At 43.5% G+C, this 19,130-nt stretch overlaps 1 protein-coding gene across 4 annotated transcripts in view; it reads left to right on the top strand.

Moving 5' to 3' along the window:
- The window catches only part of PALD1 (phosphatase domain containing paladin 1), a 194,170-nt gene that overhangs the window by 159,955 nt on the left and 15,085 nt on the right, over positions 1-19,130 (top strand). For all 4 annotated transcript variants that reach the window (XM_005281860.5, XM_005281862.4, XM_065551963.1 and 1 more), the window contains one exon: positions 13,378-13,533. In XM_005281860.5, the coding sequence (XP_005281917.2) occupies positions 13,378-13,533 (156 nt within the window). The remainder of the gene's footprint in view (positions 1-13,377; positions 13,534-19,130) is intronic.

Below are 19,130 nucleotides of genomic sequence, written 5' to 3'. Positions count from 1 at the left end.
AACTCAAAGGCAGGCTAGGTTTTCCCTTTTGCAGCTTTGTGCTATTCCTAGATTTCACCCTGACAAAGATCATGAGGAGGGGATTTTGGAAGAATGGAGAAATATGATAGTGACTTTTGGGTCTAGAAACATTCAGCTTGGGGATGGAATATTTATTTCCCCAAAAGTAAGTTAAATGATTTGAAAAGTAAAAGCAACTGCATACCTTTAGGAGGAGAGCTGAGCGAATAATTCCCAGCAAAGGGGTGATCTGATGAGTTGTGTGTCTTTTCTGCTTATGGAATATTGTGAACAGATAGTAACTTTCTTACATGTATTTGTTGTTTTGGAATTATTTGCCAATTTATTTTTTTTCAACGTTGACTTCTTTATTCCAAATGTGTTTTGTTGCTTGGTTGTGATTTGTTAAAATTTATTAATCGACAGCCCTATTTATTACTGAAATGGGGGGAGGGATAGCTCAGTGGATTGAGCATTGGCCTACTAAACCCAGGGTTGTGAGTTCAGTCCTTGAGGGGGCCATTTAGGGATCTGGGGAAAAAATCTGTCTGGGGATTGGTCCTGCTTTGAGCAGAGGGTTGCACTAGATGACCTCCTGTGTTCCCTTCCAACCCTGATATTCTATGATTCTATGAAAATCACATTGCACACCAGCACAAGCTTAAACATCAGGTTTTTGTTATGAGTGCTTGCAGAAAGCCAATTTAAATTTTGCATTGTGTGAGCATTCAGACATGAGCTTCAGAGATTCCCTTGCTGAGAGCAGATATGCTAGTGGATCTGATTGCATGAATATTTGTGGAAACAACACAGAGGGCACAAATGGGTTTAAAAAAAATCCTTCAAATGAATATTTGTGGAAACATTTGGCCTACATACCATGGTGATTAGCAGCTTACAAATATCTAGATAGAATAGAATAGACTATTTGCCCAGCTCTATTTATGACAGGGGATGCAGATTTGTACTCATACCAGAGAGTCAGTGAAGCTGCCGTATTAGGGGATTACAAAGTGAAACTGAAATGACAAAAGGGTATGGGAGTTCTATGTCGGGAATATTTGCAGGATCAGGCCCTAAGTTTTTTCCCAGAAGGATAATGAAAGTGTAACTAAAGCTTCTAGACAGCAACTTAAATCTCTCCCTTCCCCAGCAAACTCCTTCTCTCCCCAAAACAGCCATTTTAGACCACCGGTCTGACCGGCTTTCTCCCCAGAGATCTCATTCTAGCAGGTAATATGTCTCGAAGGCCAGGCCATGTGTAATTAGAGCAGCTTTGGAATGCTGTGAACTGTCATATAAAAATGATTCAGAGAAGAATTGCTTTCCAAAACCAGTTAACGCCTGGCTTAAAATAGATCTGACGGGTCATTCTTTTGGCTGCCAAAGCCAGCACAGAAATTCTTGTTCATTTTTTCCACCTCCACTGTTGTCACCACCATTCTCCTCATCTTCACCCAAGTTCCATTTATTTTATGGCAAGACACATTGCATTTTTCAGTGTGATATTAACTTTTTTCAGTGATATCCTCTAGTTTCCCAGGCAACCAAACAGTTACACCATCAAGATCATGAGTTTTAAATACAGAGTGTGAAGGCAGTAGGGGGTGGGGATAAATGCTCTCTCCCTCTGGCATTAGCGGAGCCAAGGAATCTGAATGTTCATCTCCCTGGGTTGGCTTGTAGAAGATGGTCTTCATTTAGAGATGAAGTGCCTACATATTTCAAATCTTGGAAATGGTAGCTATTATATTTCTGTTCGTCACACAGGGCAAAAGCCTGGAACTAGGGTGCAGCTGGACTGGTCAAGCTGCACGCTAAAGCTGTCTCTAGGAGTAGATGAAAGGAGTCTTTACCACCTTCCCTTGTCAGCTGTGGAGTGGGAATGGAGCCACTCTGAACTCATTATTCTAGCCCTAGAGCAGTAGTAATACCCTAACAGCCAATATTCTCCCCCTGGGTGCACCAGCCATGATCCCCTTGCATGCTGGGGCACAGGGAGATGCTATACAATAGAATTCTGTTGTGCATATGATTATGGACTTCCTATGTGCCCTGGGATCTACAAATCTTTCTCCTATCCCATGGGAGAAATGCACCAGACCCTACATCGCTCTAGATGAAGGGGCAAGGTCTGACACTACTGCATTTTCCTCTCCCTTGTTTGGATTCCCACAGAGAGCTGTAAAGCTTTCCTTGTAAATAAGTCAATCCAGGAGATAAGGGTCTGTGGTGACAGTGTAGGCAGAGCTGAAATCTCCAGAACCCCCTTGAGAAAAAATTAACTCTGTATAGCTTATTACAGACCATTACATATCTACAATACAGTAGAACCTCACTAAATCAGCACACTTGAGAACTCTAGGGCAAAAACGGAGGTCTCTCCCTGCTTCGCAGCAAAGATACCAAGGGCTGTTTGACTTCTAATGTTCGGAAAGATGAGGGTGAGAATAAATCCAATCTGGACTGTTAAACTAAGGTAACTTTTCAAAAACCTTTTCATTCTGGGTATTTCCCTGTCTGGGATTTAGGTTGTGTGGAAGGTTTATACAGCTGTCTTGCATAGTCATCTTGATGTGAGTGAATTTCCACAGTACCAATGTCTGTATAGAGTCAGTAGCCCAAGGCTTATGCAAATGGATCGTATTATACCAGGAACATTTGACCAAATTTTGTATCCAGTGACCACTGTCATCTAAGCATGCAGCTGAGTCTGCATACCAGCAGATGGATATCTTTCTGCTGTTATGTTTCCCATATCGCCTCCAAAGTGAAAATGGAGCTGAACTCACTGCAGCTGTTATTACAGAGCTTAAGCTAATGTGGAAAGAATTAGCAATTATCCATGGTAAGTCTCATCCACAAAGTCAAAGATCTGTATAGTTTTTGGAAAAGGAGATGTGAAGAATAGGCTTGCAGTAATGAAAAGTGAAGATAATACCAATGCAAGGCTGTTGGAATCTAGTTCATTCAATTTCACAAAAAACACAGGTTAAGGGACCAGACAATCACCAGGTACTGTTCTCTTCAGTGGAGATGCAAAGGTCTTACTAATGTAATTGGACCATATTCTGTGCTTGTGTACATCTTGTGAAATCACAGTACTTGCACTAGGTTGGATGGGGTGTGAGTAAAGGTAGAGTTTGGCACATCATCTCTACAACTGGAAGACTTAGAATGGATGCAGCCAGAAGATGATTTCTTGTCTGTTTAGCTCTGTAACAGGGTCAGCTGCCTCCCAAGGACCCTCTGGTGGCCAGGAGTGGCTCTGTGGCACCTTCCCTCCATGTCCCTTCTTCCTGGGCTCCTCAGTAAATTTCACACAGGCTTCTTTCTGTGCATACACCCCTTACTAAAGTCTGGGTTTATTAATGTCACAGTTGAAAACAAAACTAAAGTCCACAAGGTCCAATTAAATTCACTGTTTTAAGCAGGCCACTCTAAGCCCTACCTGTCTGGGGTCTTGTTCCCCTAATGTCTCAAACTTGCCTGTAGGAGTCTGCTAATGCTTTGCAGCTTCCCCTGCCAGCTTCCTTCTTTATAAGGCCTAGTTGCCTCTCCTTCAGCCAACTTGAGTATCAGGTAATTGGTCACAGAGACACTGGACCCCACACCTTCTTAAAGGTGCAAGTCAACCTATGACAAGGCCCTACTTACAATCAGAAATCTCATGACCAATCAGATTTTCATAGCCAACATCCTTGTCATCAGTCAGCACCAATCCCGCTAGTAGTATTTGCACAATTCTCCAGAAAGAAGGAGAAAACCTCAGCAAGCAGATAAATAGGACACATGCTCCTTGGCAAGCATATGGAGAGAGAATGATGCAATTAAGTAGAATCAAACTTAGCTTGAAGAGAAGGTTGCTGGAAAAGCAGAAGTCAGTGTAGCTGTACCCTTTGCATGTTGAGACAGTCCCTAGAGATCGAAGGAAAATTCTTGGTGTTATTTTAAACGTGTGTGTGCGAGAGACACACTACATTATTGGTGGCCTTTCAGGGTTGTGGATGTCTGGGAAGCTGTTTATACTTTTCACCTAGTGAGGTGATGCAGGGACCCTGGTGAACAGCAGGAGGATGGGGAGACTGAGCAGAGCCCAGGAGGGGCTAGAGCTGAGCCCAGGGGAAGGGTAGGGCTTGAAGAAAGGTAGAAGAGACTCTGGAGAGAAGGGCTGTGCCCACCTTAAGGCTGGGACAGAAGCCTTTTATTTTGTGATGTTTGGACTAAGACACCTTGGCAACCAAACCATGCTGATGGCTGAGAGTGCCATCACAAACAAGGGTGATTGCCGCTCCAAACTCGGCATGCTCTGGGACTGCACCCTGCTACAATATTGACATTGGTTGAGATTTTCAAACCGGCCTAGGGGATTTGGAGACCCATGTTGCATAGAGGATAACTGGGCCTCCAAATCCCCTAGTTAGCTTTGACAATTCCTAACTGCTGTCTTTTTTTATAGCTGTTTATACCATTTTTATTATGCACCTACTTATGGAGCATGTGACATTGCTTGTGTCAATCATTGTTAAATAAGAAGTTAATTTCTTATTTAGAAATATTGAACCTATTAAACTGAGATATTTTCCCCTAAATGTTTTACCTGAGCTCATTGGAACTGTATTTCTTGTAATTGACCTGCTTCAGTGCCAGCGTCCATCATTCTGCTATAGCTTGGTTTAGAAAAAGATTTACTATGTGCTTATTGCCATGACTATTTTATATGATACATTCCTGCTCATTACCTGAAATGATCATAACTTCAGGCCTCCCAGGCCTGCTTTCTGAAGCAGGAGACTCCTGAAAAGTAACATTTATCCTGCTGTCCCTCACGATCGCTCTGAGTTCCTGCCAGAGGGAGATTTGAAGTCCTGGCTCTGTGCTAGACTGCAGACATCACCAGACACCTGCTGTTCCCCAACTCAAGCCAAGGATCTGAAGCTGTTCTGGCAAAGCCTGCTACTTTCTGGCATGCTGCTCCTCACCAGCCTGCTCCTCTGTTACAGATACCACTGCTCCTTACCTTGCCTCAAACACAAGGCCAGAGGCGGGAAGCCAGCCAGTGGTCACAGTCTTCAGGAGCACGCCTCACTCTAACATAAAAGTACTCTTCTGATCAGTGCGCAGTTCGGGCCACATGTTCCAGCTGGAACATGGAGCACTGAGAGTCTGTGGGAAAGGAGAGGACCAGCACAGGAGGGAAGGGATTCTAACAAAAGCAGGGACGGCAGAAGACAGGGAGAAGTTACTGGGCAACGTAAGTGTGAGCAGAGAGAGAATTTGATTTGAGGGAGAGAAAAGAAGAAATCACTAGGAGTTAGAGGACAAATGGGGAAAAAATAACAAAGGAAGACCAGCGGAAAGGAAGAAAGGTCTTTAGTCTAGAAAAAGGGAAGAGGATTAATTTTTCGGGAAAAGAGACAGAAGAGAAAACGAAGGAGAAACCAGACAGAAAGGAGGAAGCTGAACACTGAATGAATTGAAGATAGTAATGGAGGAAGAGAATAAAGACATTTAAATGGGAAAGAAAAAGCAGTAAAAGTAGTCCACAACTTTTCTGTACTCTTCTTCCCCCCCCCCCCCCCCCCGGGTTTTTTTGTGTTCCCCTGGCAAACAGTCCACAGCTTCATATATTTTTGGGAAGAGGGATTACAAAATATCTTGGCTGTGGAGGTTTAAGTCCACTGCTTCCAAATCTTACAGTTGGTCATATATTTGTAAAATAACATACCATAGCAGGTGTGTGCAATTAGAAACAAGAGTTTTCCAGATATGGGTGATTGCTGATTTGCTAAGCAAGACTTTTCCTTATCCTGCTGCACAGAATCTAATTCTAAACTGCCTAATTCTGTAGCATTTGAAAACTACATTTTGGGTACTCCCCTTATGCTTTTTTATCTGTTAATATTACTAAATGAAAGGCCATTCATCTAATAGGCTATTTTTAAAAATTGACAAGTTTTTCAGATAACCAGTTTTGAATGGAAATGTAATTAAAAGCAAAATTGTCCTGTTGCCTTGAGTATTTAGCACTCCAGCTTCGTACGTACTCTGGTGTTCTTGCTTCCTTGTTTTCCTGTTACTGTTTTTCTCTCAAATATTAATAAATAAAAAGCCTTAAATTAAGGCAACTATTTTGTGTCCTTACTTTAGAGATATGCTCTCCTAATACTCTTCTCAGCTACATATGCTCCTCAGTGTGTAAGTAGACTGTGGAACCCCTTGCCACAGGAGATTGTTGAAGTCATAAATTTAGCAAGATTCAAAGAGGGATTGGATATTTAGATAGCTAACAAGAATATTCAGTTATTACAATTAGATTATACATTTTGGAAAGGGTGTTAAATCTCATGCTTCAGGGCTTAAGCCAGCCTCTAACTAGTAGACAGTAGGGGTATGTATAGACTACGAAATTAGGTAAATTTTATAGAAGTCGATTTTTAGAAATCGATTGTATACAGTCGATTGCGTATGTCCCCACTAAGCGCATTAAGTCAGCGGAGTGCATCCTCACTACAGTGGCTAGCTTCCACTTATGGAGCAGTGCACTGTGGGTAGCTATCCCATAGTTCCCGCAGTCTCCGCCGCCCACTGGAATTCTGGGTTAAGCTCCCAATGCCTGATGGGGCAAAAACATTGTCGCGGGTGGTTTTGGGTACATGTCGTCAGTTTCCCCTCCCTCCATGAAATCAATGGTAGACAATTGTTTTACACCTCTTTTTCCGCGCAGACGCCATACCACAGCAAGTGTGCATCCCGCTCAGCTCACCGACACCGCCACTGTTGTGCCTGGGTGCTGCTGGCAGCAGATGGTGCAGTAGGTCTGCAAACCATCATCATACACCGCTTCCGCTGCAACTCTGCTCTGCTGCTATTGCCTCAATAGCGAATTTCTCTGTGTTTTCTGTCATGGGCTCCCGGGTACATGTTTTCTCCTTTGGGAAATGTGCGCGGTGCTAACCGTTGACCTCCACCACTTCTGCTGCAACTCTGCTCTCCTGCAGACCCCATATCACGGCAAGCATGGAGCCGCTCAGCTCACTGCTGCTGCTGTGAGCACTGTAAACACCTCGCGCGTTATCCTGCAGTATGTGCAGAACCTGCAAAAGCAGGCGAGGAGGCGATGACAGTGCGATCATGATAGTGATGAGGACATGGACACAGACTTCTCTCAAAGCACGGGCCCTGGCAATTTGGACATCATGCTGTTAATGGGGCAGGTTCATGCTGTGGAACACTAATTCTGGGTCCGGGAAACAAGCACAGACTGGTGGGACCGCATATTGTTGCATGTCTGGGAAGATTCGCAGTGGCTGCGAAACTTTTGAATGCATAAGGGCACTTTCATGAAACTTTGTGACTTGCTTTCCCCTGCCCTGAAGCACAAGAATACCACCATGAGAGCAGCCCTCACAGTTGAGAAGCAAGTGGCGATAGACCTTTGGAAGCTTGCAACGCCAGACAGCTACTGGTCAGTCAGGAATCAATTTGGAGTGGGTAAATCTACTGTGGGAGCTGCTGTGAGCCAAGTAGCCAATGCAATCACTGAGCTGCTGATATCAAGGGTAGTGACTCTGGGAAATGTGCAGGTCATAGTGGATGGCTTTGCTGCACTGGGGTTCCCTAACTGTGGTGGGGCGATAGACGGAACGCATATCCCTATCTTGGGACCGAACCACCTTGGCAGCCAGTACGTGAACTGCAAGGGGTACTTTTCAGTGGTGCTGCAAGCACTGGTGGATCACAAGGGATATTTCACCGACATCAACATGGGATGTCCGGGAAAGGTACATGACGCTCGCATCTTCAGGAACTCTGATCTGTTTGAACAGCTGCAGGAAGGAACTTACTTCCCAGACCAGAAAATTACCATTAGGGATGTTGAAATGCCTATAGTTATCCTTGGGGACTCAGCCTACACCTTAATGCCATGGCTCATGAAGCCATACACCGGCACCCTAGACAGTAGTAAGGAGCAGTTCAACTATAGGCTGAGCAAGTGCAGAATGGTGGTAAAATGTTCATTTGGACGTTTAAAAGCTCGCTGGCGCAGTTTACTGACTAGGTTAGACTTCAATGAAACCAATATTCCCATTGTTATTACTGCTTGCTGTGTGCTCCACAATATCTGTGAGAGTAAGGGGGAGATGTTTATGGTGGGGTGGGAGGTTGAGGCAAATCGCCTGGCGGCCGATTACACGCAGCCAGACACCAGGGCAATTAGAAGAGCACAGCTGCACGACTGGCCAGGCTACGGTGTGACAGTTCTCTTTGTTTCTCCTTGATGAAAACCCGCCCCCTTGGTTGACTCTACTTCCCTGTAAGTCAACCAACCTCCCCCCTTCGATCACAACTTTCAGAGGCAATAAAGTCATTATTGTTTCCAAATCATGCATTCTTTATTAATTCATCACACAAATAGGGGGAAAACTTGCAAGGTAGCTCGGGAGGGGTGGGTGAGGAGGGAAGCACCGGGTGGGGTGGTGGATGGGGGGAGGAGGGATGGACAAAGGCCACACTACAATTCAAAACTTATTGAATGCCAGCCTTCTGTTGCTTGGGCAATCCTCTGGGGTGGAGTGGCTGGGTGCCCGTAGCCTCCCCCTCCCCCCACACATTCTTGGGCATCTGGGTGAGGAGAATATGGAACTTGGGGAGGAGGGCAGGCAGTTATACAGCGGGTGTAGCGGCGGTCTGTGCTCCTGTTGCCTTTCCTGCAGCTCCACCAGACACCTGAGCATGTCAGTTTGCTCCCCCATTAGCCTCAGCATTGCATCCTGCCTCCTCTCAGTGTACTCCTCCCTCCTCTCATCGCGTTCATTTAACGTTTCCTGGACTCTGCCATTGTTTGCCTCCACGCATTCTGCTAAGCTCTTTCAGTATGGGAGGACTGCATGAGCTCTGAGAACATCTCGTCGTGAGTGCATTTTTTTTCGCCTTCTAATCTGCGCTAGCCTCTGGGATGGAGATGGTAGGGGGAGTGTAGAAACATTTGTAGCTGCGGGAGGGGAAAAAAAGGGAGAGTAGTATTTTAAAAGATACATTTTAGAAAACAAAGGGAAGACTATTTCACACAGAATCAAGCGATTCACATTACAAGCACATGTGGTTTTGCTACAAGGTCTCATTTTGCCTCTTATATTGAGTGCCTGCCGGTTTGGTGTGAGACATCACATACACTCAGCTGGGCAACAAAATTCGGCTTGCGGGCAGCCATGGTAAGGCAAAGGGTTTCGGTTTCTTCAACCTTCATAACATGTGGGAACAGTTTCAAACAGCAGCGCTCTCCTTTCCCATACCAAGCAAAGCCCATTGAGTTGGCTATTTTAAAGGAGGGGCTGCGGCTTCAGGTGAATGTGCAGCACAATCCATCTCCCCCCCCCAATTCTCTAGAATGATCGCTTCACCCTTTTCCCTCTCCTCTCCTCCCCCCCCCCAAACGTGGCTAGTATTGGGGAAGATCCTAGTCAGCCAAACGTGACCAGCTCAGCATGAACGGGCCTACCCCCACCGCATGGCTAACAGCGGGGATGATTTATTTTCAGCCAAAGGCAAACAGCCAAAGCCCGGGCCCATTCGCTGCAAGGTTTTGTTCTGCAATGATTCCAGACTACTTGATACTGGCTTGGTGTGGTAAATTAATCATTAAACACGCTTGCTTTTAAACCCTGTATTATATTTACAAAGGTACACTCTCACCAGAGGTGCCTTCTCTGGCTTCATGGTCCGGGAGCTCGCCTTGGGAGGGTATTGGCTCCAGGGTGATGAACAGTTCCTGACTGCCGGGGAGAAGGGATTCTCCACTTGCCTCCTATGTGCTATCCTCCACCACCTCCTCCTCCTCATCTTCAAACTCCTCATCCCTGTTGCATAAGACTCCTCCCTTGCGAGTGTCCACGGACAGTGGTGGGGTAGTGGTAGGGGCCACCCCCAAAATTGCATGCAGCTCATCATAGAAGCGGCATGTATGGGGCTCTGACCCGGACCGACAGTTTGCATCCTTTGTTTTTTGGTAGGCTTGCCTCAGCTCCTTAACTTTCACACGGCACTGCTGTATGTTCCTGTTGTAGCATCTGTCCATCATGCCCTTAGAGATTTTGGCAAATATATTGGCATTTCGTCTTTTGGAAGGGAGTTCTGCCTGCACGGATTCTTCTCCCCATACAGCGATCAGATCCAGTACCTCCCGTTCGGTTCATGCTGGAGTTCTTTTGCGATTCTGGGACTCCGTGGTCACCTGTGCTGATCAGCTCACCACGCTGGCCAAACAGGAAATGAAATTCAAAAGTTCGTGGGGCTTTTCCTGTCTACCTGGCCAGTGCATCTGAGTTGAGAGTGCTGTCCAGAGCGGTCACAATGGAGCACTCTGGGATAGCTCCCAGAGGCCAATACCATCGAATTGCATCCATACTACCCCAAATTTTGACCCAGCAAGCTTGATTTTAGCGCTAAACCCCTCGCCGGGGAGGACCACAGAAATAGATTTTAAGAGCCCTTTAAGTCAACAAAACAGGCTTGGTTGTGTGGATGGGTGCAGAGTTAAATCGACCTAACGCTGCTAAATTCGACCTAAACTCATAGTGTAGACCAGGACTAGGATGAAACCTAATGTGTATGTGTTGGGGAGTAGATCATCCCACATCTGCAGGGTTCTTACATCTTCCTCGGAAGCATCTGGTACTGGCCATTGTCAAGATACTGGACTAGATGGACCTCGGGTCTGATCCAGTCTCGCAGTTCCTAATATTGCCATTTTGGTTTGTTTTTTTCCCAGCACTCTAATGAGGAGATGCTATTTGTAGACCTGTTCTGGATTTTCTTTTAATCGTTTGACGTCTCTATCTCAAACTTTCTCTTAAGCTTGCTCATCAGCTGATTGACTGTTGTGCCACTTCTTTGTTTTGATGCTGGTGTAGTGGACCAGAGTGATAGGGAACATCATGCTTTGTCTGTCAGTCTTGACTTGCATTCATCTTGGAAATAATAGTAGTTTTATTTTTCTATTGATATAGATCTCTGTGTGGCTCTCACAAGCTCTGGACCCTTCTTGAATTAGCTATTTTGAATGTAGAAGGAACTAGTGTCGACTTACAGTGTGGTATTCAAGGGGAACACAGGCAGGGTCTTTTGAGAGCTCAGCAAGAAATTGTGAATCAAAGAGCAGTCACCTGCAAATCCATGTCTCCCTTAGTCACTGCTGTGGTATAGTCGGATTAGGAACAGGAGGTGAGGAAGAGCCAACCCTCAGTTGCCTAGTAGCTATAGCTATTCAAAAATAGGACAGCCATAACAAAGACAGGGTATAGTTTGTAGTCTGGTGAGGCAGGGAATGCCTATTCCTGGACCTTCTCTATATTACACATGTGCCCACAAGCACACACATAGCAATACCTTTTCTATTTTTGAGGGCTACATCTTAAAGAGGTGCTCTTTATACAGTTGAAGCCACAGTTTAATGACAGCTTGAATTGCCAAGCTAAACCAGGAATGATTTTCAAGTACTTACTTATTTTTGTCACCAGCAGAAGGCTGATTGGGCCTTTCTTCAGAAATACTCCATTCTAGGATGATTTCAAGGAGCACTAAGGTGTCCTAAAGGTCAAGACAGACTGAGGTCTCAAGTCATTAATGGAGCAGATATAAAGGGCCACAGACTCAAAAAGCAAAGGCTAATGTGCACTTGTAAAAACATTCCTTTACACCTGGGCCCATGTTTGTATACGTAAGTGTGGAAACTAACTCAATGCGAGCAGGATTGGGGCTCACGTTTCATAGTGTTCTTAAACTTTAAAAGGTGGTTGGGCTACATTGTCTTTCATTCCCATGGATGCTTTTGAAGCAGCCCATGATTTAAACACAATGAATCGTTTTCTTTGTTTTGTACAGGGAGCAGAAAATTAGTTTTTTTTGTGGGTGGCCTGCGGTGGGGTGGGCTCGTTGACGTACAGGAAGCCTAAGGCTTTATGTATATTGAATCTACCTGAGACTGCTCCTCAACTTCATTTTTTGATACAAGTATTGTGCAATCACTTGTTACATTTGTTGTTGCCAAGGAGACATAGTGTGATGCCACTTTAAAAAAAGAAACAACAAAACTTAAATGTGTTGACTCCTCTGCTTTGTGTCTTCCTGTCTTGGAGAGACATAACCCTTTAAGAGAGGAAAATCTGATCATAAAGTACTTTTTTTCAACCACATAGTAGCCTGTCAAAAAATGGGCAAGCAGAACCAGGACAGGCACTCGATAGGGCAGCAAGGGAAGGGATATAGTACTTATTGAACAGGGAGATTTGGCCAATAAGAACGTAATAGTTGACCTGGTCAAGGAAAACAAGGATTCTTCTACAGAGATTTACAGGGGTTTATACCAGCATGATGTGGAAAGATCAATGAGAAATAGTGAGAGAATCCTTGGACTGGTGTTGCTGGTTAATAGGCCAGAACTGCTGTGCATTATGGTATGAACAGAATGTGTTCCAGGAAGTAAAATCTATCTGGTGTGCAGTAGTGTTGAGGAATCACAATACATGGAAGAGCTTTAACAAAAAAAGTGAAACTAAAAATAAACTCCCTCATTCTTGTAAACATTGGTTTGCCCTATGGTGGGAAGGTGAGGTTGAAGAACCAGCACAATTCTTCTTCCTGGGCGTTTGGAGACTGGGGATGGTGGAGAGATTTGTGCTCATGTAGGAATGTTGTGATAAACTCCTTCAGGGGGACTTCACTGACAGACAAGATGATGTGAGGAAAGGCTCTTGGTTTTATGCAACTTGTTCCCCAGTGTGATAGATTCTTTATGGCTTCACACCTCCCACCAAATTATGGGGACTTCTACTTGGAGAAAGCCTCACAGGATAGATACCAATGGATATTAAAAGGGGAATATCTCAACTGTAGGAATATTCTTAAAGGGGAAGGAGACCTTTTTTGCAGTATGTCATTTGCTAAAAGGGAGAAGAACCTCTCAGTGATGGACTATTTTTAAAAAGTAGAGGGCATTCTGATCCTTGTGGAATTGCTGAGCTGAAAGCCTACAATGTTATGATAAGGGTTGCCTTAAGTACAGGCTGAGATTCCAGACTAATTTCTTAAGGGTCCCCCAATAAACTAAAGCTAACTGTACTCTTCCCTTCCACAGAAATAGAAATAACCATATAATGTCATTTCGATGATATTCCTTGCTCTTGACTATTTTATCCAGATGAAGAAATAATGTACTCTTATTTCTTATAGCTACCCTACCCCTCCTGCTTACCTCAGCTCAGAATTAGGTCCATGGTATATAGATCTTTGTTTTCAGTGCATTCTTGTATGTGGTGTTTGTTTGGAATCAGTGATGGTGACTTTAAATCATTCCAATTATATCATCCTTCATTTCAGGGGAAAACAGCCAAGGACGAGAAGGAAATGCGGACGTTGCAACTGAGGAGCCTACAGTATTTGGAACGATACATCTATCTGATCCTGTTCAATGCCTACCTGCATCTTGAGAAGAAGGACTCTTGGCAGAGGCCATTCAGTGTCTGGATGCGTGAGGTAAGAATTCTCCCAGCCCCTACAGTTAGCACTGTGGAAGAGAAATCAGCTGCATTGAGTGTGTGTTAATGGGGCCTACACTCAATCCTGCATTTGTGTTGGTGAGGAAATGATGACTGGCTCAGGCAGCTGATTTTTCTGATTACCAGTGTATTCATGACCAAAGTTTTCACCAGAGCAGTATTTCATAAACCTGTTATTCTCTCATGTTTGCAATGGACCTCAGAAATGGCTCACCTTTGTATATCGGGTTTACATGCTAGCTCATCCACAAATCAAATTCAGTTTGGCTGAATGCTGAAAAACTGTTGCCTGGAAGGGGACTGGCAATTTCTGAATATGGAAAAAGACCCACTTGATTTACTGTATAGACTAGGTGCAGACCAATAGAAGACTTCTCTCCAGTCCTTTCTCTTGGTCCACTTCAACCAAATAAAGAAGCCAAATGATATAATTTAAAACCTGTTTCAAATGTATTGCTAGTGACACAATTGCTTTATCAGATAGTATCAGCAATACACAATCCCAGTATACAGCAGCACATATTGGTCCTTTTCTGGATAGAAATTGTTAATGTAAATGGAAAAACCTTTTAGGCACATGGGAGGTAAGCTTCCTATCTGAGCTAGTGAAGTGTATACTTGAAAACCTTCCATGAGAATGTATGCCCCAGAGTGTGGGTGCTTAGCTGAATTTATCCAAACCTTTGGTCCCTTAGTGTTCACCCTTCCCCCACATAGGCTCTGGTCAGCTGTGCCTTCCACTCCAGCTGCAGAAGTAGTCCTGCCATTGCAGGCAAGAAGGGGCAGGGATGATAGGGTGAGTGTAAGGACCTCCCCCAATTTCCTCCCTTTAAGAAACTTTATGAAAACCTCACAAACATGTATGTACTTTGGGTACATTCATTTCAAGGGATTGTGGTGATGGTTTGGGCTGGACCTTGGGTGGGTTTTTTTGTTTTTTGTTTTGTTTCTTGGGGGGGGGGGGAGAGGGGGCATTGCGTTTTTATTTTTAACTGAATCCTGCTTTGAGGTTCCAATTACTAGTACTACAGATAATAAAGTAATCCTGCCATTTGTGATAAAATTACCCACAAGAGCAACTCTTTATTTGTTACTTGTATTTTTCACATTCATCCAGGGCCTCATTTCTACTTCCTCACTGTCAACAATTGCTCACAGCTACTAGCTCTTCACCTTGCCTCCACTCAGAGTTTTCACAGAAAGAAACACAGACCTCCTAGAAACTGTTCACTTGCAGTCACATGTTGCTGTAAATCCAGAATGGGTTGTTGCGATTGCAGTCCTGGATTTATTCTCATGGAAAACGGCTGTTTTCTTCTGTTGAGCCATGGTTCACAGGATGTCCAGATTAGTATCTGAATGAGCACTTGTGTTATGATGGCCAATGCTGTGTCACACCATTTGCATCTTCATGTCTCGACGCAGTGATAGGGTAATACAATATGATCATGTCACAATTCCTCAAATAGCTTTTGGGCTCTGCAATTATCCTGTAGCATAGGCACACGGGGTGTGGGACTAGCCATGAATCTGAGGATGGATGGTAATTCAAACACATGAGCCATGACCAAAGAAAAAAACTCAAACCCTTTCAAGAAAGTTTTAGACATTTCAGCTGGTATATACAAGTCCCATTTCTTTTGGCCATCCAGAATCCTGCTGTGAGCCTGAATGTTTGGTATTGTTTAGTGTGCTGATAAGATGGCAAGTGGCCTTTTTATGGAAATTTCCTAATTTTAAATTGAATCTCCCAACCACTGCTGCTGCCTCAATTTAACTCATTCAAACAGGAGGCTTAGAGGCCTCCTAACTATTTTGTCTTCAGTCATGTTTAAAACTACTGACTACCTATTTAAATAGCAACATTTTGGGCTTGAAGGAGATCTTGCAGCCCATCTAGTTCTCCAAACTGTCTGCTTTGCTGCCCTGTAATCATAGAATATCAGGGTTGGAAGGGACATCAGGAGGTCATCTAGTCCAACCCCCTGCTCAAGGCAGGACCAATCTCCAGACAGAGCTTTACCCCAGTTCCCTAAATGGCCCCCTCAAGGATTGAACTCACAATCCTGGGTTTAGTAGGCCAATGCTCAAACCACTGAGCTATTTCCTCCCCCGCCCATGCCAGTTTCACTTTCACTCTCACTCCTGTTTTGAATGTTCCCAGTACATCCTCTGTTCCTCCCTCTAGTTGTATCTGTCCTACATACTAAGTATTCCCGAACTCCCACAAGTCCCTGCCTTTTTTTATCTACAGTTCATGCCCTCTTTTTTGGAGTCACCCTGTGATGCATCCCACACTTCAATTTAAAGCTGAATTAGATTAACTGAACCCTATTCTGGGCAGCTGGCACTGTTTGCATTGTTAGAAAAACGGAAGGCAATTATGGTTTGGCAGTGCATGGATTCCCTGAAATTTCCCTTCTTTACTCCTCTCGCCTCCATGTTGTAGCCAGTTCACTGTCCTTCTAGACAAATAGGAGAGGATGGCATTCATTTTAGTACCCATCAGCATCATGCTTTGATCAGTCAGAAGTCACTGCTGAGTGATGCTAGTTAGCCCCCTCCCTGCCATCATCCTATCTGAGATGAAGTGCATCACAGCATTCGCAAGCTCAGATCTATTTGAGAAAGTTGCGCCAATTTATTGAAGATGTGATTTTTTTTTTATAAACTGATTTAGTTAAACTGGTACAAAAGGCTATGTGCATGTTCTTAGTGTGGTGTAAACCAGGCTTATTTTGGTTTAGCTTAAAACCATTAGGAATCAGTTTAACTAAACCAAAACAAGTGTGCCTACACTGGGTTTTGCACAAGTTTAATTATATCACTCTTTAAAAATATATCTTCTATCATTGCCACTGTTTAACATCCTAGCACTGGTACTGCGAGATTTCTTGATGTTCATCACCAGTGCAAATTCCTGGCATCACTGGGACAATCAGTACAAGTGTAGAAATGTGAAAAACAGAAGCCATCTTCTTTTCCAAATGGCCTATGTGGATACGTGGAAAATTTGATCTCTTCGCTGCATTTAAGGTTGTTGACAAATTAGAAAGTGTTCAGAAAAGTGATTATTGGATCATGATCAATAAGTACTACATGTAGAGAAAATTTCTGATAGTAGATGGTTCTTTAATTTAACAGACAAAGGCACAACAAGTTCCACTGTCTTGAAGTTAAAGCAAGACAAATTCAGACTAGAAGTAAAACATGTATTTTTAACAGTGAGGGTAGTTAACCATTAGAACAGCTTACATAGGGATCTGGTTTGTTATGTTACTTAATTTTTTTAATAAAGTTTAGATATCCTTCTAAAAGATGTGCTCTAGATCAACCAGAAGTTATGGGCTTAATGTAGGAATCACTGGGTGAAATTCTATGGCCTGTGTTATGCAGGAGGTCAAATTTAGATTATCTTCATGTCTCTTCTGGCCTTAAATCTATGGATGAAATCCTGGCCCCATTGAAATCAATGGGAGTTTTGCCATTGGCTTCAATCAGGTCAGCATTTCATCCTGTGAATTACTGCCACTATGACATTGCTTCTTCCTCCCTGCCCAGTGCACAATTACCTTGGAAGAATAATAATTTTGTCTTTAAGGTAAAATAATGAGTATTTTTCTGTTTCTTTATTAACCCGTAGTTTTCCCATAGTACAAATCTGAAAGCAGTATCACCCATTGTACTGAAACGTACAACTCAGAACTCATGTATATATTTGCAAACTAGAGCCTCGATGGGGCTGGAGTATACGAAAAGTGCTCCATTCAAAAATTCTCTGGGTGGTGTCAAATGAAAGTAAATAACTAAGTGAAGGTGTCCAAGCTGAATGCATTAATGTTCACACCTAGATCAGTTCTTTAAAAGGTGACCTGGGAAGGGAAAAAATTGGGCTTGTGCTCTCCTTACTGAAGTAATGTATGACGAAAGTCTGAAAGCTTTTGTGTGTAGGAGGGAGGGGATTGAAGAAGATGGCAGGTTTCTGCTCTTTTAGACCCCCTCCCCCCCCATTTTGTTTAAGCATTAGAAATTCAGGTCTTGTCTGCCCTGGCAGACTATGATGACTGAAGAACTAGTGAAATAACATCACAAAAGTCAAGTGTGTGAAAAGTAAGCAATTGAGAGGTGAAGGGAATTTTAGTCAGTGTTTAAAATTTTCTTAGTTGGGAGCTTTAAGTTACATTCCTGTGTCTGTATTTAGACACCTAAATAAGTGTATAGATTTTCAGTGGTGTTGGCCACGTAACAGCTCCACTGAGATCCATAGGAACTACTGAATGCTCAGCACCTTTTGGAAAATCTGGCCTCTGATTTAGGTACTTAAATAACTTTAGGCCCCTACTTTCTTTTAAAATTTGACCTTTTAAATTTTTTGTAACACCTATTTAGAATCAATGACTAACGAACATTTTAGATAAAGGATGTCTTTTTGTTAGTGTCAAAAACTGCACCCTTTCCATTAGGTGTTTGAGCTTTTAGTAACCATACTGTGAGGGCTAGACTACTTAAGACAGTGCAGCTGGGCCACTGTAGTGCTTCAGTGCAGACACTAACTACGCTGACGGGAGGGCTTCTCTTGTCAGCCTAGGTACTCCGCCGCCCTGAGAACCAGTCTACTAGTGCTGTCTACCCTGGGGTTGGGTAGTTTAACAGCATGGCTCAGGGGTATGGATTTTTCACACTGACCTTATTTCCTAGTGTAGACCAGGCCTGAGACTCTAGAGGGCTCTCCAGTGAGGGAGAGGTAGACTTGCAATCACTGACATTTCTGAGGTAAAAATCAAACAGAAAACAATTATTTAACCACCCCCAAACAAACAGAAAGTTAGGCCCTCCCTTACTACATCAGAAAGATGTTAAACACGGATACAAGCCCAATTTTTTTTAAAAAGAGCACACTTTTGCAGATCACCTTGACTCCTAGTCAGAAGTGATTATTCCTGGTGAACCTTTTGAAGTTATGAAAACTGTCTTTGGAAGTAGGGAATGGACAATATAAATAATAAATTCACCCCCACTCCACAAACTAGACCAAACCATGCTCTGTCTTTAGTGCTGGGACATTGGTTTCTGCATCTGAAATATCAGGGTCCCTCTTGGGGAATGGTTATATTCCAGTGGTAATTGCCATGATTGAGACAGCTGCTGTCAGATGGGAATAACTGACGGGTATCATATATTGTGAAGCCTGTGAATTCTGGACTCAGATTGCCCCCATCCTTCTCCCTTTTTCTTTCCTCCTTCTGCCTCTTAGCTGCCATGGTTTCTCTGCATGGGGGAGATTTTTGCAGGAATTTACTAGTGTACCCTTTTGTTCTTTCCTGCTGTCTCCACACACTGAACTTCAGAACGTCTGGCTTCTGGGTTGCCGTTGATGTGTTAATCTCAGTCCGTGGTTTGGTCAGATGGACGTGCACATAAGAGAATGGAATTTTTGTGCATTCTTGATAGATTACGGCTGATTTGTCCGCTTTTGCAGCTTTGATGTTTTGCTTGCTCATTTTTCTTTACTGAATAATAATAATAATAATTAAGTGAATTTAGCAACAGTAAGAAGAGAATTTGTTCATATAT

The sequence above is a fragment of the Chrysemys picta genome, chromosome 7, assembly GCF_011386835.1.
Source record: "Chrysemys picta bellii isolate R12L10 chromosome 7, ASM1138683v2, whole genome shotgun sequence".
Classification (NCBI taxonomy): Eukaryota; Metazoa; Chordata; order Testudines; family Emydidae; genus Chrysemys; species Chrysemys picta.
This window is presented reverse-complemented; position numbering and strand designations above follow the sequence as displayed.